Source organism: Bombyx mandarina, chromosome 11, assembly GCF_030267445.1.
Source record: "Bombyx mandarina strain Sakado chromosome 11, ASM3026744v2".
Classification (NCBI taxonomy): Eukaryota; Metazoa; Arthropoda; class Insecta; order Lepidoptera; family Bombycidae; genus Bombyx; species Bombyx mandarina.
The window spans coordinates 6,999,071-7,020,288 of record NC_143218.1 but is presented as its reverse complement, the minus strand read 5'-3'; the positions used below and the strand labels follow the sequence as shown (position 1 = coordinate 7,020,288).

Genomic DNA, 21,218 nt, shown 5'->3' with positions numbered 1-21,218 from the left:
GACATAGTTGACCTAGTGATACTTGGGTATAATGTTTAATCGCATCTACCTTACTCTTTATCATCAATAGTTTTGTAGTAATTGACCTAATAACTGGCCAGAATGTTTAATATACTTCATGATAAATAGTGATACTAATATCTTAAGTATCGGATTCGGTGACTGTGACTGCAATTATTTCCTTGTGATTATGTAACGGTCTCAGTCATGGGCAATTGATCCATCAATTCGCACTATGAACTCAAAATGTTTCATTCGTGATTTATACCCGTTTTCTACTCAAGTCAAGGAGCGAGAGAAAATCAAAAACATTTTTCCATCGAAATAATGAACTAAATAATCACGATCCGCTCTATTCTAAGTTGCCGTCACGTTGTCTGTCATGAAATAGTCAAATATCTTAAGCTAGTATCACTTCAAACTGTGATCGACAATCCCAAAATGAACCTCTGAATGTATGGATAAAGAATAATCGAGCGCATTTTCGCTAAATTCATACCGTGCGAAGATTGAGAACTAAGCCTTTGTCTAAATTCACAACTGTCAACAGTTAATCAATTTATATGTCAATGTCAAAATAAATCCAAAGACATCGATCAGAATCACAATTTTTATTCTTAGTTTGCTATTTTATGATTATGAAATAAATTGTAATAATAGTACAGCGTGAACTGTAAAGGATAATAACAGAAAAAATATGGCCCTGTCGTTTTTTCGTACACATATAATAAGCAGACACGCTAGAAAACAGTTTTATCAAAATAAAAGGAATTCGGGATATGTCGTACTGTAAGTAAATTAAAAAGTATCTAGATTTACTGAGAAATTTATTAAAAAATACATAAAAAATATTACTGTTCATATAATAAGCTATTTTCTCGAAAAACAACAATTAAGCTTCAAAATTAGTATAGTTTATGATGTTCTCCAATACTTACTTCAAAAAAGAACACATGGTTGACTTTAAAATTTTTGTAATAAATATAAAAAAAAATTATCTAACGACCTTCTCAGTTAAATAAAAAAAACAAAATTAAAAGGTTAGATATTGTGGACTACACAAATTTTTCAAGCAATTAAGATTTTGTGTGGTGTCAAAATCTCACGGCCTGCCTGACTATTAAACGATTAAGAAGCCTATAGACAAGTATATAAAAATGAAACACCACAGCCCACTTCAAAATTTAAGATCTGAGACTTAACTACATAGGAAGTTTATTTGTGTACTTGTTATCCTACATTTTAAACTGTAACTCATAACTGCTCTAAAATTGGGCAGAGGGTAGTCCAAAAAATGATAAACCTAAAAAATTTTTTCAATGAAATCTATCTACAATGACTACACAATTTTCTTCAGTTTTCACCAGTAACAGCTTAATCTTGTGATAATCAAAAACCCAAATCAACCCAACTTCAACTTAAATTACTATTAGTTTGACTTGTGTGTAAAGAAACCTAAAAGTTGAGCTACATTTTTGCTAAATAATAGATTAATTCGTACAATTACGTACCACCCCAACCACATCTATGACCACAATAACTAATGTATTCAAAATTTCAAAAATAAGAAAGTGAAAATAGTAAATGCAACATTAAACTGTAAAACTAGTTTTAAATATTAAACAGTTCTTACAAACTCAAAAGGATTAATTTATTCACATTTCAGTATCCCAGAGATCGGAGAAGATGCAGATAAAAATACTCTCCTGTCTGAGAATGGTTTACCAGAGTTCAATGAGATGTCAATAGAAAAATGTATTGCAACAATTAGCAAACAAAGTCTAGAATATGAAAATGGAGTCCGACAAATTGAATATTCAGCACCAAATTGCAAGAATGCATTTGTTGAAATCTTCCAGCCTTTAGAAAAACTCGACACTCTTTTAGAACTAACTTGGGGAATGGCAAAGACTCTGTACCTGGGTAATAGCTCTCTCATGCCAACCAAATCTTACATACAAATTCATGAACGAGCACACAACGCAAGATCAACTAAGTTTATGAGCATACCAATCTTCCAAGCGGCCGTCAATGAAAAGAATCGCCTTAAAAAACTCACAGATGAAGAACAGAGATTATTGGATAAATACATACTTGAAGGGAAACTTAATGGCTTGGATATCAAAGGTACAAAGAGGGAAAGGTTGAACAATATTCTGACATCGTTACAGAAGGAGAGGCAGATATTTCGTGAAAAAGTAAACACTGCAAACAAGTTGTTCACAACTGATATTAGAAATGCAGAGCTTATTAGACAGTTCCCGGAAAGCTTGGTTAAAGCTATGACAGTTGGCAATGATCCTGAAAGAGGTCCCTGGAAGATGACCCTACAATCCCATATTTATGAACCATTCATGCAGTATTGCCCAGATCGGAATCTACGTTGGAATGCCTGGCAAGCTCATGTTCAGAGATGCTCCAATTATGTGAGTAAGGAAATCGAAACTGCAACCAATTTAGACAATATCAGAAGTTATAGAATGGAGCAAGCAAATATATTAGGCTATGAAACATATGCTGATATGAGCATGGAAACAAAGATGGCTGGTTCTGTTGACAATGTCAATTATATACTAGATAGTTTACTCGACAGTGCTCGATCTATGCAAGATGCTGAAATAGAGCTACTACAGCGCTACGCGAAAGAAAGAGGCTTTGATTCGAAACTTGAATGGTGGGATATTCCATACTGGCAACGGAAACAAAAATGGTCCCTTTATGGCTTCGATGAAGAGAAGATAAGAGAATATTTCCCACTACCACGAGTTATAACGAGCCTATTCAATTTATGTAGTACACTGTTCAAAATCGAAATTGTTGAAAGAACGGGTCAGGTCCATACATGGCACAAGGATGTTAAGTTTTATGATATTTATGATGATTCAAGTAATACACCAATAGCTGGGTTTTACCTGGATCCTTACGCACGGCAGGACCAAAAGATTCGCGTCTATGACGATGCAGGCTGGCACATTTCAATACGTAACAAATGTACATCAATGTCAACACTGCCTCTGTCTGCACTGATCTTCAATTTCCAAGCACCCGCTGAAGGAAAACCATCCTTATTGTCTTTCAATGAAGTTGGAGTGCTGTTCCAAAGATTTGGTCATTCATTAAGGCATTTACTCACAAAGGCAAATTATTCTGAAGTAGCCGGATTGTCTAATGTCGAGTGGGATGCGGCCGAAGTCTGCGGACAGGTTATGTCACATTGGCTTTATGATCCGCACACGATCAGAGCTGTCAGTGGTCATTACAATACAGACGAACCTCTCCCCGAAGACATAGTGAAAAATCTTCAAAACATCCGGAGCCACATGGCCGGTTTCAATCTGTCCAGGGAACTTTACTTCTCGAAACTCGACATAGAATTGCATTCACGGAAGGACTTCTGGAGGGACATAGTCCGAGAGCTGTGGCCGAAATACAACGCGTTGCCGTTCGACAAATACGATTCCCATCCGTTATCATTCACGAAGATATTCAGCGAAGAGTGGGCGGCCGCGTACTACTGCCGATTGTGGTCGAAAATGATCGCCGCCGATATTTACAGTGCCTTTGAAGAGGCTAGGAAGGCCGACCAGGACGTTTTGGCTGTCGGCAAACGTTACAAGGACACGTTTTTGGCTGTCGGCGGGAGCTGCCATCCCAGCGAAGTGTTCAGGAGGTTCCGCGGACGAGATCCCTCGCCGCACGCACTACTTAAAAACCTTGGCTTACCCAAAACGAAAGTATTAGAGGAATAAAACGAAAGAGCATTTAAAATTAGAAATGTAATTGTATTGTAAACTTTATTCCTAGTAATTAATAATTATACAATGTTTTTTTTTTTGCAAAAAATTGTTTCATTTACCTTCCGAATTGAAAGTCTTTGGAAATTTCAAAGAGCCATAACAAATAGAAGAAGTTAGTTTCAATCGGAATCCGGATTTTGTTCCCAAGCTCTTTCCATATCGTGAATATCCTTCTTAATTTTTTGGTCATCGGGTATCAATCTACTGGCCGCCTTCATTTCCTCAATGGCTTTGTTCAGATAGCCGAGTCTAGCTAGAGCCGCGGCCCTTCTCGCGATGCATCTAGCTCGACTCTGACGGTTCCCTTCACACGCCGGCTTCAAGAGGTCTAACGCCGTGGAGCAGTCGTTTACCTGCGAGTGACATAATAGTAAATGACTTCAGTTCCTCGTTCCAGGCTATTTATGTCGTGAAAGCGTCGTTTTGTTGACTTTAACATAATAAAAATACAAAAGCAATAAAGATTAACAAAAGAATACGTACTTTAATAAAATAGAACACGAATATCATCAATGTAGTTGGAAGTCAATTTATTATTAAAGATAATTGGAAAACGACTGGTCAGATCTTAATAAAATAAGACCACATGAGAAGCATCAACTTTCAAAATAAAAAGGGATCACCAAAGTCAGTTCACCTTTTCCCTGGTAGTAAGACATCTTATGACTTGGCACGCGTAGGTACCACCACCCTACCTGTTTTCGCTGTAACGCAGTAATTCGTTTCGGTTTGAAAGCCGTTATACTGTTAAGACTGAAAATAAAGAACTGTTGTGTCAAAATGAATCTCCTTCTTTTTTGATGAGTGTTAAAATTGACTACACAAGCTCCATTTGTACTAAATATGTAATAACAAATTAAGAAGTGATAAAAATTTAATTGTACGGAAACTTACGCATTTATTAAAATTTCCTAGGGCGAAATGCGTTGCAGCCCTGTTCGAATACAAACTGGGCAACTTCGCGGACAACTTAATGCCATGAGTGTACGCACTGATTGCTCCCAAAAAGTTACCGTTGCGGAAGAATTCGTCTCCCTTCTCTTTGCACCACTGAGGATCCTGTTCCTCTGGCCTTAAGTCTTCCGATACGAAACCTGTTAATGCAAAACAATAAATGAGAATAAAACAAATATGAGGTTTGTGAATCTAAAGCCTATTTAGCGATAGGAAAGTGAATACAATAAAATGTTCAAATTTTTAACGTACATGTCATAGATCGGAAAAAGCCAATTTATTTCTTTACTTGAAATTTTACCGTATGACTTAATAACAATAATTTTGTGAATTCGTTTATTTATTAAACAATTTAGTTTACATTTCCTAATAGGTTATTTAATTTTAACATCTGCTGAAGATGAAATTCAACATGACAAAAAATATAGATGAATTGTCTGTATATGAAAATAGTCGGAGTGAAAGTGAGAGAAAAATATGAAAAAACTTGAAACTAAGGAAAGAATCGTAATTAGTACACACCCGTAGCTCTACGAGCCATGGTGATGTTCTTCAACCAAGTCTGCTCTTCCTCTGCTGTGGATTCTCTGCTCGGTGTTGGAAATGATCTGGGTGTGTGAGTTATTTCCAAGTGCGCGGTTTGCCTCAATTTCGGTAAAACTCTAGTTGCTGCTTCTTTCTTCTTTTTTTCTACAAATTCCGACTTCACAGGTGTCTTCAGAGGTGTTCTTGGGGTTGTAGCTTGGGGTCGCACTTTTGATTGTGCTTTTTCTGTACCTATTTTTACTTTTACAGGCTCATTCTCTGACATTTCGGTAATTTTAACACCGCTTTCATTTACATCATAATCATTCTTGTTTGTCTGTTGTCTCCACTCTTCCAAAGCATTCATAGCTTGATATCTCTCGTGATCTCTTCTAGAATCCATCAGAGCATGTTGTTTTGTATCTAAATCCATAGCTCTTTGTACTGTAAACCTGTCTAATTGACTTTTTTTAATAGATCTGTTTTCCGCATCTTCTTTTGCCCTTTCTTGACTCTTTTTATAAACTTCATCCCTTAGAACCTTTTTTTCTTCTTTACTCAAATTCTTTTCTAGACCATCCCACTGTTCTTCATTGTTTTTTAACAAATCCAAAGCAATTTCGTCGTCATTAATAATACATTTACTTTTGCTGATGTTAACATCATATCGTAGGAAGACTTCGAAAAGAAATGGTTTAAAATGCGCTTTTATGTAAGAGTCCGTGGTAAACAAATCTACTTTATCATGTTTCCCCGGACTTAATGGGATCCTAATATGAACTGTAGTTTCAGTTTGCGTCCAAGTAAAATCGTTAACAATTATCGGCATATTTAAACCACAATAATGTTAGTATTACAACTAAAGGTTAGTGTTTGTTATACAGTCGAAACTGTTCAATATAATGAAATATTTGTGTCGTAGTCATGGTAATTTCATTTGAAAAACGGCGCCATACTAAAATTAGTTTTCATTGAAGGTCGAATGTAGAGCGACAGATAATATACATACGTGTTGTATACACAATAACAGCAGGACGGTAACATATACAGTTTTGTGCTGTTTTTTATTCTATTTGAATAAATTCACTTGTTTATTTACAGTACCGATAAACACCTCGCGATAAGTGTGAACATTAAATATTTCTTTATTTTCGAGTTGATAAGGATTTCCAGCTAGAGTTTTTAAGGTTGTTTCGACTTGTATTAAGTGTTATTGAATAAAATGACTTCAAAAGTAGAAACTGGTAAGTTAATTTTGATTAATATACGTTTTTATAGCTAATGTTTGCGTAAAATAAAAATGCCATTTTTTATCAGAAGCGATTGCCTACATGTACCTAATTTGATTAAGTTCCATAACTATCACATATTTTCACTGTGTCTAAAACTCTATTTACCAGAAGCTATTTTTAGGATTCAAATCCAAAAGAGTGAAAGATGCATTTAATTGTTATTTACGGTCATTTTAGTGTTGGGGCCGGTGCCGATAAGTGCCTTGGGTCGAACTTTAACTCACGAGCATCTAGCGATGACCTTCACCCACTTCTACAGAGAGCCACCAAAGCAAATTGTCGATGTATTCGAGAACCCCTTTTGTCTGGAAAAATCTGGATTTCTAAGACAATTCCCTTACAGTTCTAAGGGTAATTTGGTATTGAATGATCAGGCAGCTAAGGAGGCAGTTGTAAATGACGTTATAGCGTACAAAAAGTTCGGTGGAGGTGAGTGTTCGTTGTACTGAAAAGAACATATAATCTTTAAGAGCAATTTAATTATTGTTACTTGATCGAAGTTTCTTATGGGACGATGCGGAGGGGTACCCTAACCGGGAAAAAACGTCCGTAACGTAAGATTTTTTCTATTTAGTTTGTTATCAACAGATGTCACTGCACGTGAATTCAACAATTCGCATTCCAAAAATATATTGCTTAAAGGGGTGGACGAGCTTCCGTGCTACCTGGTGTTAACTGGTTACCGGAACCCATAGAGATCTACAACGTAAATGCCGCCACCCACCTTGAGCTATAAGTTCTAAGGTCTCAGTATTTACAACGGCTGCCCCACCCTTCAAACTGAAACGCATTAAGGTTCACGGCAGAAATAAGAACTCTTGTGAGTTCCTCATCAGAAATTACGCAAATTATAATTTTGGCTGGTTTTGATTTTTATTACACGATGTTGTTCCTTCACCGTGGAAGTCAATCATGAAAATTTTTTCATGCACGTATTTCATTAGAAAAATTGGTACCTACCTGTCGGATGCGAATACCATTACATCGCTAGATACGAATGCACCGGACGTCTTATCCTTTAGGCCACAACGACTTCAATCTTTTACGTAATTCCACCAAATTATTTATTTAGGCTATGAAGACTTCAATTACGTAATTCCACGCATTCATCACCAAATTATTTAAATATGAATCGTCTCTAGGTACAATAGTGGAAAATTCGACGGTCGGTCTTGATCGGGATGTAAACTTTTACAAGTTGGTATCGGAGAAGAGCGACGTAAACATAGTCGCGGGCACCGGCTTCTACGTCGAAGACGTTCAAGCTAAGGCCAACCTTAGCAAAACAACGGAACAAATGTACGATCATATGCTGACTGAACTCACAACAGGGTTTCTTGAGGAACCTAGTGTGAAGGCTGGGTTCATGGGAGAAATAGCCAGTGTTTGGCCATTAAGAGGTTGGTTTGGCCATTATGATATACGATTTATAATTTATGTGAAACGAAATGAAGTTTATTCGAATAATGAGAAACTTTTTATTGTACTAGCCGGTTACACGAGCTCATTGCTCACTTGGTGTTGTCATCGGAAACATAGTTAACGCAACATGAGTAAAACCATCAGAACGGAATTGCTACCCAGCCGAAATGGCTACGTTTGTGGATCTGGTCGTTCTGAATCATATTGCCTATTTCTTTGCATTGCTTTGCCTGTTTCTGCCGTGAAGCAGTAATGCGTTTCGATTTGAAGGGTGGGGCAGCCGTTGTAACTATATCGAGACCTTAGAACTTATATCTCAAGGTGGGTGGCGCTTTTACGTTGTAGATGTCTATGGGCTCCAGTAACCACTTAACATCAGGTGGGCTGTGAGCTCGTCCACCCATCTAAGCAATAAAAAATATATATATATTCATAATCATATTTTAAATACGCTTTTTAACTTTAACTTCATTCCTGACAAGAGAATTTCAGTTTGACTAATCGTTTATGAAAAAGAAATACGAAAGACGGTTTTCCTCTTCATAGAGTTTGAACGTAGAGCCATCGTAGCTGCCGGTGAGCTGCAGCCGCAAGTAGGCTGCGGTGTAAGTTTCCATCCTCACCGCGCCATCGAAGCTCCATTTGAAATCATTCGTCTGTACCTTGAGGCCGGAGGAAGCAAGGATAAAGTTGTCATGTCGCATTTAGACCGTAAGTCGTCATTACCTGGACTTCGTTTGAATAAGTTATGTTAAACGTGAACACGTGTACATCTTAAAGCATTCAAATAAATAAATTTATGTGAGACGGTCATCTACCAAACGGATCGACGACGAGTGCTCTGAGGAATTGTTTGAGATGATACCATCATCTCGTTTTTACCATCGCATCGCCCGCCACCGGAGTAAAGTCATCCATACTACCAGGAGCCACTGCGTACATCCACAGTGCGTTTCCAGAGATCTTTTCTGCCACATACCATCCGGCTTTGGAATGAGCTCCCCTCCACGGTGTTCTTCAAACCAGGCTTGTGAAGAGTACTTAACGGTAGGCAGCGGCTTCACTCTGCCCCTGGCATTGCTGAAGACCATGGGCGACGGTAACCACTCACCATCAGATGGGCCGTATGCTCGTCTACAAGGGCAATAAAAAAAGACCTGGAGGTCGATTGAACAGGCCTATGTTCAGTAGTGGAGAGCTGTGGGCGGAAATAATGATGATCACGGTGTGCTGAGAAGAAATTCTATACGGTTTTAATTATATACCTAAGCCCAAGTTTTTTTAGAAGATTGTCTAATAGCTTGTGGCAACTAAAAAGGCCGACACCACATATATTTAGGTAGAAAGACCTCAACCTCTATATATGGCGGAAGTCGAAAAAGAATAATGAAAGATGTCAGGGACGACGCGTGGAAGGGAGAAAAAATATTTTTTTTTTAATTTAATTAGCTTAAAAGCAAGGCTTTTATAAATCTGAATGAAACATTAATTTTAAAACTATATGGATAAGCGTGTTTAATAAAAAAAACCTACATAAAAGGTCTTTAATCACCACAAACTATAGTCAACTTTTATGCCCTAAGCCGAATCTGTAAGACGGTTTATTTAAATTATCAATTTAAGAATTCTTAATACTTTTTTCTTGTAATAACATATTTTCAGGAACCCTACTTGAAGACGACAAATTACTAGAATTCTCTGAGCTCGGTACTTACTGCCAGTTCGATTTGTTTGGCGTGGAAGTCTCATTCTACCAGTTGAACCCGGCGGCTGACATGCCATCAGACGGGCAGCGGATTGACAAAATCAAATTGTTGATCGACGACGGGAAATCTGATAAAGTGTTAATATCCCACGACATTCACACTAAACATAGATTGGTAAGCCTATATCGGTTCTAAGCAGGGTACTGTTTCCTAACACCATTATTGAACTGCGCGCAATGTAACACACTTCTCATCGAACCCGTCGAACCCATCCCTTGCGACGAAGGGTTCGCCGAGTAAATTAACCTATAGGTACAGCCCACTGAGTTTCCATATATATTACATTATATTTTTTGCTTTGAAATGACGGAATAAAGTGTGTCGAGTTGAAATTTTTATACACATTTGGCGCTATTTTTGACATTACACCACTTGCTACGGTGGCGCCGCTCTGGTTGGTCGCTTTTCAACGGACACTTTTTCATACAGGGAGTGTGCTCTTTGCGTCTACCCTCAATATAATTTAAGTACCGTAAAATGGGGCGATTAGGGACAAATTCCAACTTTATGAGCAATTTTAAGGTAGTTGTTGATGTATATAATGCTATATCAGGATCAAAATGATTGAGTCTTGGGGGCATCTTTGTTGTCTAATTTAAAATTAAGCAACTAGCATTCCAGTTTAAGCAAAAAATGCAAAAATAGGTGTAATCCCTATTTACCCGAAAATTGCGGTTAATTGGGACGAAATGAGAAATTTGCTAGGGTTGGCACTTCTTTTATTTTTATATATAGTTTTAATTAATTTATTTATTTAGTTGCACCAACAAAGTGATCATCAATAAAAAAAATTGAAAAACTGACAAAAGTACATGGCAGACATCACCTCAATTATAGGTGCAATCGACAGTGCATTAACAACAAAATATATATATATATATATATATATATATATTTATTTATTTATTTATACATAATAATATATAGTAGGCTTTATTAGAAACGGTTTATATTTCTCCGTTCTTGGTAAGTACTTAGGGGCTGATATTTCTATCTGGGTTAAGAGATTAGGTGTGTCGGTTATTCCATGGATTAATCAGATGAATACCCCCCACTCTGAACGAATATTAAATATTTTATTATGTATTACTTAGACATTTTTGTCCACCTTGAGATTTCATTGATCTTGTTACATGTCTCTCCAAATTGACTTACTTATATTAAATTGCTTATCTATTTCAACTAAAGACTTATTCCCAATTTCGCTTCGAATAAACCAGATTTTTACCAACAAATTTAAAAAATATTGTTATAACTACATAGACAACCCTACAAACCTGTACCTATTTATATTTAGGTCGTTTCCATTTCACGTATTCTCATCCCAATTGACCCCTTTTTCGTTGTTATTTATACCTAAGACGTCCTCAATATCCCCAAAAACAACAGATTTTTACATGTATTTTTATTTAATCAAATACATTAAAACCAATAACAACTGAGACTTACCTTTAATATATATGCTGGTTCAAACACTAAATAACGTTTATAAATCATAGTCGTCTTCTATTATTATAAAATAAATAAAAGAGAGGAAAGTTTCTAGCACTAAAATAATTACCACCACAGGAAGTTAGTTTGCAACGCGATTTTTTATAAGTCAGCAGCTATTATCATGCATATTCAGAGTTGTTTCGTGAACTTTCAACATTCTACTATTAAACTACAAAAAATGGAAGATTTTGCAACGAATATAAAACTTATATTGAGCGTCGAAAGATTTTCCCGGTTTTTTCCTGATTCGCCTCTCAATCCCTAATCGCCCCATTTTACCGGTAATCAAAATTAATATTTCACAGACGGCATTCGGTGGTCACGGCTACGCTCACATCATAAACACAGTGCTGTCGAAAATGGCTCTCAAAGGAATTTCTCAAGATACCATAGACAGGATTACTATAGACAATCCAGCAAGATGGTTGGCCACTAACATTTAGGAGTTTCTCATTGGGAAACAATTTTAAACAATATTTTACACAAATTGACGTTTACTACTCGTAGACTTGAATCGTTAAATACCAATGTATAATGTCGATATAGTGACTGAATAAATTATAACTTTGTTAAAAATAAAAAGCCTACTTTTTTGTGTTCAATTAACTCCCACAAAACATTTTGAAATGCATTGGGATCTTGTTTGCATGCTGTACTTTACGTTTTAGCATCTTCGAAAGCATATGGTCCGCCTATTCAGATGTGTGGTCATCCTCACTTATAGCACCAGCAAGACAAACGGCTCCCTTTATTACAGCAATCGTTTTGAAGAGTTTTTTTTTTATATAATATAGTATTGCCATTTTTAACAGACTTTACATTTTTAAGCTTATCATCCCTATTGAAAATTTTTTAACACTTATTTTTATTTATTTCATTTCCCTTTTAATTTGCAGTCGATCATACGGCTCACCAAGAGTATGCCGTTATGTTAAATGTTTGTAAACAATCCCCACAGAATAGTAAGACAAGATCATTTCATAAACAATACTCTTTGTAGTACTTTTGCGATTCGTAGACTTAATTCAAAGTACTTACTTAAAACCATTTAGTATTAATTTTAATCATTATTATTTTGCACTACGTAGGGTTGGCACTTTGTACTTGTGGTCAATGCGGTGGCCGGCACAGCAGCTACATAAAGAGCCGTTCAATGTTTTTAGATACTGTTAGTATATTTTCTAAATAAATTTCTTTGTTCCGTCCGGTCTCATGGAGTCAAACCCGAGTCGCATCATCACAATTCCAGGATAAGCCTTGTCGGTGGCTGGACAGCGACATGCTCTCGATAGAATCCTCGGTATGTCTTCGCCTCTGTACTGCCATTGTTTGGAATGAGACCGTTTCATTTATAATTCATAAGAAATATGAATCATTTGAACATTTAGAAAATGTGTTAAACATCATAAACGAAATCGCAGTCACTAAACGTCATTTTGGGTCCTCCCGATCCACTAACGGTGATTTTAGGTACCCCAAGCACCGGTCATCGTTCTCGTCGAACCCGTCTCTTGCGACGAAGGGTTCGGCAAGTAAATGAACCCACAGACACAGCCCACTGAGTTTCTCGCCGGATCTTCTCAGTGGGTCGCGTTTCCGATCCGGTGCTAGATTCTGCGAAGCACTGCTCTTGCTAGGGCCAGTGCTAGTAACCCCTCCGGTTTGAGCCCCGAGAGCTCACCTACGCGATGGGTTACGCCAGCATAACCTCTCAAGGCTAGTTAATTTAAAATGCTAAATAAATTAAAATCAAAACAACGAGAAAAATCATCTTTACTTTGTATTTACAAAATAAAATCTAGTAGGTATTTTTTTCAACTATTATTAATCACATAAAAAATGTAAACTAATCACATTATTTTCTCGAAAATAATTTAAGTGCATTTCGTTACGGTTACCGGCGTATACACATTTAAAAAAAACATTGTTTTGTTACGTACAGACACCGTATTGCATATCTTTACTAGACGATTTATCTTCGAAACTGTAATTTCATTATTAAGAGAATGATTAGTTTAGAATCGCCTTCACTGACAATGTTATTGACATATTAGGCACATTCATAAAATGCTAAGTTTCAATGGTTTGACATACAAACGTGCAGATAGCAGTAGTATGACGAACCGTTTTAACTCTCTCTTATCTATATCGAGTCCTCTTTGTGCCTAGTGAGAAGTTTTTAACGTTCTCGATAGCGTAAAAGTTAACTCAAATTTGTATGCATTTGGAACGTTTGTCTACGTTTGCCGCTAGGGGCGCTGTTCCAACTGCATACTAATGAGTTAACTTTTACGCTATCGAGAACGTTAAAAAACTCGCACTACACACATCGATCTCCCCGGACTCCTCGTGGGCAGAGCCATATCAGCGCGGTGGATCACGCCAGGACGCACATTTGCATGGGTTGATGTCCGTAATGTAGGGCAAAGGATATTATTTTTAAAAGTCCCCGGTAAAAACTCAAAAAACCCATGACATTCACAAAGAGCCTGACCGCATCACACTAGTCCTCAAGAATTTAATCGTAAGTTCAAATCACGTACCGAAACGGTAGACGCTTCGAATAAATTAACTTTTGTGAAGCAGATTTTAAAATATCAACTCGTAGTCTGGTTTTAGATGTCTCACAAATTACACGTAGCGCTTTAAACATTAATTACTATTAACATTAGAGGATCTCTAGCGCGTATTCTGACTTTACATCTGTTTGTCGCCCGCTCACGTGGGGGGCGGGGGACCGGGGTGGGGGCAGAGTGCCTCTACGCGCTTGTGCAATCTGCTTTACCCAAAAATACATTATTTACATTATAAATAAAAATATAAAAGTCAATTATATTAGTCTTGGCGCTCCGGGAGAACATACGTGAAACTCTGTACATTGCGATTTTAATTTTTGGTAAAAAATATCCTCCTAAATAGCAACAGATTCTGACAACGAATTATGTATAACAGTACACCTCTATCAAAGATCCGAACTCAACTGTAATAAAAAATATTTGAAAATTGATATGACTTCTAAAAGTAATTATATATTGATGTATACACGTCTCTTATCAGCTCAACGCTTGTATTGGTCTGAGCCGTAACGCGTCTCGCTCGCGCTCGCTGAGGCAGTCACACGCACACAACAGAACGAGATAGAACATGGGATATCTTTTTCTAGACTCCATATATTATTTATGAAAGTTTTCATGAGCGGGAAGACGGTAAAGTCAAAGTACGGCGTGTAGATCTGTATCCTAGTCTTCTAGGTCGAGGTTCTGCAGCTCTTCATCCAGGTCCTCGTCAAGGAACAGGTTCTCGTTAATGGGTGCGGCGCCGGCCTCCGCTGCCACAGGTGAAAGTTCGTCTCCGAAGCGCTGCAAGCGATCTTCAGTCGCTTTAGTACCGGAATCGTCCACCTGAAAAGGGCCATTGTCAAATCAAAACAAAAAAGTAATCAACGACGGCTTTCGAGGATTAGTTTTACTGTCTCGCTTTAGAGCTAAGTATAGTTGTTTCGTCAACTCCTCACAATGTCACCTAATTGATGTCATTTTCCTTACTACAATAATTGGAAAGCTAACCCGAGCCGACACGCGCACATGCGTACTGTTATGATGACGTCACAGGTAAGTTAAAAGACCTACAGACACATACAAGCTTGAACTATCAAGTGTGGGATCGACCGTAGCTCCCTTCACATTAGTCCCGCAGTTACTAGTAATCCAAATCTAACGGCTTTTCGTCACATCAAAAATACCGAGCCTCCCGCCGCTGCCGACGCTGTAGCTTGCGACCGTACGCAGATGATACATAGCAACGTAAGGATCTGCTGTCGAAAGTAACTCCACTGTTATGCACTACAGAACTTTAAAAAATATTAAAAGGGCTCAGTTACTGCTGTGGTTTTTATGATGCCAATCATTACTATGGCAAAGGCGTCTCAGTGTACGGAAGTTTTCGCCAGGCGTCACAAGAACCATATCACTGCATTACCAAAACGTGCGAGGGGTTGTCTATTCGTCTACGTGTTAGGACAATGAACGACAACGAGGCGACTCAACTATTTTAAATACGGATATACACATATTACAACTGATTTGATACACGATTGCGTAGATTAGTAGCAGCTGGCGAGCCGTCGCTATCTTACCTCGGAGGCCTCCATCCCGATGAGATCGAGCTGCACCTCCCTGTACTGCGTGTTGTCGAGCTCCTCTTCATCATAGGTCCTGAGGTCGACGGCCTCGTCTCCGTCCTCGGCGTCCTCGTCGGCGGCCAGCGTGGGGTCGAAGGAGAACATCTCCCGTCCCGATAGGCCGACGGCGCGACCCGCCTTGTAGTCACTGCGACGCTGCTCTTCAGCCTGGTTCATTGCCTCCTAGAAACATTGCAAAACGTAAAATTATGATATATCTATGACACTGCACAAAACCAAACTTCGTCATGATAAACTTAACCTTAACACAGCTTTAATAATGTCCATATACATTATATAGACATATACATTATACATATTTTGTACACATATATTATATTATATATATCTTATTTGCGTAATTATTGGTGGTAGGACCTCTTGTGAGTCCGCGCGGGTAGGTACCACCACCCTGCCTATTTCTGCCGTGAAGCAGGAATGCGTTTTGGTTTGAAGGGTGGAGCAGCCGTTGTAACTGTACTTGAGACATTAGAACTTATATCTGAAGGTGGGTCGCGCATTTGCGTTGTAGATGTCTATGGGCTCCAGTAACGACTTAACACTAGGTGAGCTGTAAGCTCGTCTACTCATCTAAAACTAAAAAAATAAAACATAAAAGCCATGACACTGCACAAAACCAAACTTCGTCATGATAATCTTAACCTAGACCTTAACCAGGTAAACTGCAAATAATCGAGGCAATTCACACACTATCATCTGGCCTCAAGTAAGATCCCCCTACACTTTAGGAACCAGAGCCTAACGTTATTCTTACACACACAGCTTTAATAATATACATTACTAGCTGACCCGGCAAACGTTGTGTTGCCTTAAATAAGATTTCTAGGGAAATTCTACTGTAGAAAAAAAACCTCATTTAACCACATAATACCTCATTATAAACAAAAAAAAATATCCAAAAAATTAAAATAAAAAATAAATGTTTGGGGTGGACAACCCTTTTCACTTAGGGGTATGAAAAATAGATAGTAACCGATTCTCAGACCTACTGAACATACTATTGATACACAAATAAAACCAAAAAAACATGGCTGAAAAATGTATAGTATTGTATAGCTCTCAAATTATATATTAAGTGTATAATCTATGATGTATAGTGAGTAAGTAAGACAGGAGACCGGCTTCGTCCTCATCCCTAACTACGTGATGTTTGCTGGATGAGTGGTGACACCGGGCGGGAATAGCTGATCAATTGATAGTTGATCAGTAGTCGACCGGCGAGGGCGGGAGATCAAATTCAATTTAAAAAAAATCATAATTAAAGGAACTTGAAATTATAAACTCTGAATAAGAATTAATCGTACTACAATTATAAAATTTGATTGCCATCTTGCAACCTTATTGCAGATCTGTGCATAGAAAAAAAAAAATTAATCGGGGTGGAAAAATAGTGGTTGATCATATAAGAGTGAAAATTGAGAGTAATATGATTTTTTTTATTTTAAGTCATAACAAAATAAAATAAAAAACTTGCCAAAAAAAATTAAAGTTTATAATTAACAAATAAAAAATAGCGGTTGATCATAGAGGGATGAAAAATTGAGAGTAACATCAGATTTTTTATTTTAATTCATGACGAAATAAAAATAAAAATGAAAATCTTGCCAAAAAAATTAAAGTTTATAATTAACAAATAAAAAATAGGGGTTGATCATAGAGGGGTGAAAATTTCAGAGTAATATGAATTTTTTTATTCTAAGTCATGACAAAATAAAAACAAAATTCTCGCAAAAAAATTTAAAATTTTTAATTAGGAAATAAAAAATAAGGGTTGATCGTAGAGGGATTGAAAATTTAGGGTTGTATGTATTTTTGTATGCTGTATCATAAAAAAATAGAAATTAAAAATTTTGTCTAAAAAATAAAAATAAAAATTTAGGGGTGGACTACCCCTAACATTTAGGGGGATGAAAAATAGATGTTGGCCGATTCTCATAGATACCGGATAAGCACAAAAAATTTCATCAAAATCGGTCAAGCCGTTTCGGAGGAGTATGGCAACGAAAACTGTGACACGAGAATTTTATATATTAGATATAGTGAAAACCTATACAATGCAGACAAACAGCGTTTGTCACACAAATGTGTACGGGAAATGGAAATTGCAATCATAAGCCCCTATCTGACTGTTAGGAATACTATTTATTGCATCCCCAAGTCAATCAAGGTGGAACTGAAAGACTCATCATTTCGATGTCTTTGGGGTTCCAGTAATTATTCAAAAATTAGATGCCCATTATAAGCTGGTTTTATTTATTTATTTTTTATTGCCCATTGCCCATTTTATTTTAGTATGTGTGTGTGAACCCTTGCAAAAATTACACAAACCTGTTTCTCTCTGATTTTCTTCTTCTTCCATGCCAAGAACGTTTCCAAGGTGATTTTGGTTTGATTAGGTCCTAATGCTGCTCGCTCCCTCTCTATTAAATCAACAAGAGATATTTCGTTCTTCTTTTCTTCCATTTTTTTCTTATCTCTCTTCAATACAAAACCAGGAGGTAAGGCATGCCTGTATATACACTTCAAACCTGACGGACATTCCCAGAACCAACCATATTTTGATCTTTCAACTGCCTCAAGGAAATGTTTGCAGATCTGAAATAAATAAAAAAATATACTACAGAGAATTCTTCACATGGGTATGTGATGTATTAGCTCCAAGAAGGCACCACCCCCATGAGTCTAGTCACATTAACAACTTAATCAAATGAGTCATATAATTAACATTAATATTATTTGTTAAAGAGCAGGCAAGTAGAATTACGATTGTCAAACTCAAATCCATGAGTGAATATCTAGTTTCAATTAAAACCAATTTATGTTGGACCGTAGTTTTCTGGACCCCTCAAAAGAAGACCAGGTCCAAAAGAACAGCAATTGAAAAAAACTTACAATATCAGTGGTGGGTCTCTGCTTATCGCCTTCGCCGTGTTTCTTTTCCACCACTTCTTTAAGCTTATCCTCATCCCAGTTATCCATATTGTCATCATCATCACGCATGTCCACATACAATGAACGTTTTTCTGCCTGAAATTTCAATTAAAATAATATTAGCTTAATCGGGCAAATTTAAAATAATTCATCCCTTGCAACCCTTTATATCTCTAGCCACATTTAAACTCTTTTTGCTTAATTTCATATCAACATTACATAAGTTAATTTTACCTTTCTTTCAATTGTCAAATCATGAGAAAACTTGCATCTATCACCCTTCGCACATTGTCCTTGTTTGAAGAACGCACAAACAACTGACTTAGGATCAGTACCTGAAAGTAGAAAAAATTAAGAGTTCAATGTCAAATCTAACAAAATTCAGAACTTAACAAAGCATGAATAATGAGAAAATAAACATGTCACCGTCTACTGAGATCCCATGCTTGGGTGTTTTAATAGTTGATAAAAAAAAACCTTTATATTTATAAGGGTTGACTAAGATAACATCATCAACATCATGATTATCATGGTTCCAAAGTGGTTTCGGCCACGGTGACCAACATTTTCTGTTTAATAACTTGAAAACGAATAAAGTAACAGCAAATATATCAGAGCAATAACAAAATGGCAATGATGTAGCTGCCACCATTTCACAGAATGAGGCTGCTGACCCTGACAATGACCTCTGCTGTTAAAATATCAAACTGTCACCTTCAGGCCCAGATAGCGATTACATTTAGCTTGTGGCTTCATAAGTGTTTTGGTCCATCCTTTTTTTTATGTTTGAGAGATTACTGGTGGCGTGGAGGCCTTCACAGTTTTACCAAGGCAGGTAGTCAAGTCTTTTGTGCATTGTGAGTTTGAGGCTGGACAAACTACCTACAAAGGCATGTTCACACTACAGAATAGTTGAGCTAACACTCCATCAATCTTGTGATTGAGACCTCTATTTGTCCCATGTATGTAACAACAGCATAACATACCTTTCTCAACTTTCTGAGTTTGGACAGGTTTGAACAGTGCCGCTAACTCCTTCTGCTCTTTGAGTTTTTGTTCTTTTTCCTTTTTCTTGTCCTCAACAGGTTTGACTGGATGTACTCCACCGCTCTTCACTTGTTTTTCAACTTGTTGAATGAACTTTTGCTGTTTAGCGCCTTTCTTATTCTTCAAGCCAAATGTTTTGTCCTGAATTAAAGAATTTGTTTTGTAACAATTATTATTATACACTTATCTATTATAATTTATTTTTTATGAATTAATTTTAATTTATTAATTAATTTTTTTTTATTACCTCTTATAATTTTTGTCAACATTAATTTCATGTGGTATTCATGAATTATGACAAAAGACTCCTTCCTCTATGAATTCATTTCACACCTTCTAATATATATCATTTAGGTACAATTGACTTCAAAAAACATAAAGACAAGTTTCATCTACGAAACAAATTGAGGCTGTTGAGCTGGATTTTTTTAATTAAATTTTTTTTTACAAGCACACTAGTAGATTTTTAAATTTCAATTACCTATTAAATCATATATAGCATTATATTAATTTATCTCTATTCTGCAGTTCTTAAAAAACATTGTTAAACCAAACAACCACATCAAACTAACAATGTGTTATAGTTTATCTCTTGGCTGCCTCCCATGCTATTTCCCTATTTCAATGAGGGTTTGTTAATTTTTTCTACCATTATACCATTTTAGGGGAAGCAGATTGTCAACACTCGTGAATATGCTGCAAGTTCTTAGTTGAATAGCGTAGGTTTCAATGATACATAATTTACTAAATAATAGTAAATTCAGTTAAAGATGTTAGAATTTATGTAGTCAGTGCAACTTTTTAATTAAGCTCAGAAATATATCTACTGCATGAGGTATGATTTTAAAAATTGTTTCTTAAATTTAAACGGCTTGATGTTAAAATTTCAAATGTGACAAATTTCTACAAATGATTGTTAACTATGAGTGGTGTTTCAATATCTACCTCAATAACTTTCTCCTTCTTTTTTTGCTCTGTTTTCTTACTGGCTCCACTGGGCTTTTTGGGCGGCATGGTTAGGTTTCGTCTTGTAACCTTTTATATGGATTTAAAACAACTATTAACTAAAAATCATATATTCTAGTCAGTAAATGCACCCCACACAGGCAATATATCTAATAATCATCACTGATTTAGATAAATACTACCGTGAGATAAAACGTTTCCACGGTGTACGAAGTACCTACGCAAAGTTGTCGAATTTTTCACGTTGCAAATCGAACAACTGACACTGCCTGACTGATTCTGTCAATTTCTGTCTTTTTTTTTTAGGGATTTTATGACATGGTAACTGAGACTTTTAAGTCATGTCTTATTTTAATTTATATTCATATTTTTACGAAAAATGATTATATGGAGTGAAATGAAATGAAGATGATTAATTTGAGACATTAATCAACTGGGATGAAATTAAATGATATGAAATGAGATGATATGGGATGAAATATAATCTCAGTAAAATGGTGGTCATTTACTAAGATTTTTCAGTGGACTTTTTGGAGAATCTTGAGAAGTTACATCCAGCGGCTTTGTTTCATTTTCCCACGTTTGTGCACTTTCACAGATATTAAACAGTTAATAAACTACCATTATTACACATTTAAACCCGAAGAAACACTAAATAGATAAAATAAAACAAATCACACAACTTCACTCCTCGCGTTCCCGCCAAAAAGTCCGTTTCTGATTAGTCTGATAGTGAATTTAAGATGCTGATAGCCGCTTAAAAAGAAAATATCGATACATAGACAAATCGATTTTAGTCTTGCTAGTTGGAAAGATAGACATA

The 21,218-nt window shown here is 36.5% G+C and overlaps 4 protein-coding genes across 4 annotated transcripts; 2 read left to right on the top strand and 2 right to left on the bottom strand.

Moving 5' to 3' along the window:
* The first annotated feature begins 489 nt into the window (after window positions 1-489).
* Window positions 490-3,843, top strand: LOC114242232 (uncharacterized). The gene is made up of 2 exons (XM_028173323.2): window positions 490-789; window positions 1,667-3,843. Exons 1-2 carry the CDS (start codon window positions 698-700, stop codon window positions 3,747-3,749), a joined length of 2,175 nt encoding a protein of 724 aa, XP_028029124.2. The 5' UTR covers window positions 490-697; the 3' UTR covers window positions 3,750-3,843.
* On the bottom strand, window positions 3,762-6,471 carry LOC114242233 (dynein axonemal assembly factor 4). The gene is made up of 3 exons (XM_028173324.2): window positions 5,274-6,471; window positions 4,692-4,891; window positions 3,762-4,150 (listed from the first exon to the last, which is right to left on the bottom strand). The coding sequence occupies exons 1-3, from the start codon at window positions 6,103-6,105 to the stop codon at window positions 3,917-3,919; spliced, it is 1,266 nt and encodes a 421-aa protein (XP_028029125.2). The 5' UTR covers window positions 6,106-6,471; the 3' UTR covers window positions 3,762-3,916.
* On the top strand, window positions 6,379-11,832 carry LOC114242239 (phosphotriesterase-related protein). Its single transcript, XM_028173331.2, has 6 exons — window positions 6,379-6,520; window positions 6,746-6,997; window positions 7,711-7,968; window positions 8,537-8,701; window positions 9,653-9,870; window positions 11,556-11,832. The coding sequence occupies exons 1-6, from the start codon at window positions 6,499-6,501 to the stop codon at window positions 11,691-11,693; spliced, it is 1,053 nt and encodes a 350-aa protein (XP_028029132.2). The 5' UTR covers window positions 6,379-6,498; the 3' UTR covers window positions 11,694-11,832.
* A 1,174-nt stretch (window positions 11,833-13,006) lies between these two features.
* On the bottom strand, window positions 13,007-20,671 carry LOC114242229 (zinc finger CCCH domain-containing protein 15 homolog). Its single transcript, XM_089730845.1, has 8 exons — window positions 20,578-20,671; window positions 20,375-20,493; window positions 19,369-19,570; window positions 18,617-18,717; window positions 18,344-18,478; window positions 17,780-18,046; window positions 15,386-15,613; window positions 13,007-14,651 (listed from the first exon to the last, which is right to left on the bottom strand). Exons 2-8 carry the CDS (start codon window positions 20,441-20,443, stop codon window positions 14,490-14,492), a joined length of 1,164 nt encoding a protein of 387 aa, XP_089586971.1. The 5' UTR covers window positions 20,444-20,493; window positions 20,578-20,671; the 3' UTR covers window positions 13,007-14,489.
* Window positions 20,672-21,218: the final 547 nt, after the last annotated feature.

Excerpts from the sequence above, each read along its gene's own strand:
- LOC114242232 (XM_028173323.2), top strand. The coding sequence starts at position 698 with ATGGCCCTGTCGTTTTTTCGTACACATATAATAAGCAGACACGCTAGA. Across the intron at positions 790-1,666 it reads AATTCGGGATATGTCGTACT|TATCCCAGAGATCGGAGAAG; the intron begins GTAAGTAAATTA and ends TTCACATTTCAG.
- LOC114242233 (XM_028173324.2), bottom strand. The coding sequence starts at position 6,105 with ATGCCGATAATTGTTAACGATTTTACTTGGACGCAAACTGAAACTACA. Across the intron at positions 4,892-5,273 it reads CATGGCTCGTAGAGCTACGG|GTTTCGTATCGGAAGACTTA; the intron begins GTGTGTACTAAT and ends TTGCATTAACAG. Across the intron at positions 4,151-4,691 it reads TAGGAAATTTTAATAAATGC|GTAAACGACTGCTCCACGGC; the intron begins GTAAGTTTCCGT and ends TGTCACTCGCAG.
- LOC114242239 (XM_028173331.2), top strand. The coding sequence starts at position 6,499 with ATGACTTCAAAAGTAGAAACTG. Across the intron at positions 6,998-7,710 it reads GTACAAAAAGTTCGGTGGAG|GTACAATAGTGGAAAATTCG; the intron begins GTGAGTGTTCGT and ends AATCGTCTCTAG. Across the intron at positions 7,969-8,536 it reads CAGTGTTTGGCCATTAAGAG|AGTTTGAACGTAGAGCCATC; the intron begins GTTGGTTTGGCC and ends TCCTCTTCATAG.
- LOC114242229 (XM_089730845.1), bottom strand. The coding sequence starts at position 20,443 with ATGCCGCCCAAAAAGCCCAGTGGAGCCAGTAAGAAAACAGAGCAAAAA. Across the intron at positions 19,571-20,374 it reads AGAAGGAGAAAGTTATTGAG|GACAAAACATTTGGCTTGAA; the intron begins GTAGATATTGAA and ends TCTTTAATTCAG. Across the intron at positions 18,479-18,616 it reads ATTTGACAATTGAAAGAAAG|GCAGAAAAACGTTCATTGTA; the intron begins GTAAAATTAACT and ends TTGAAATTTCAG.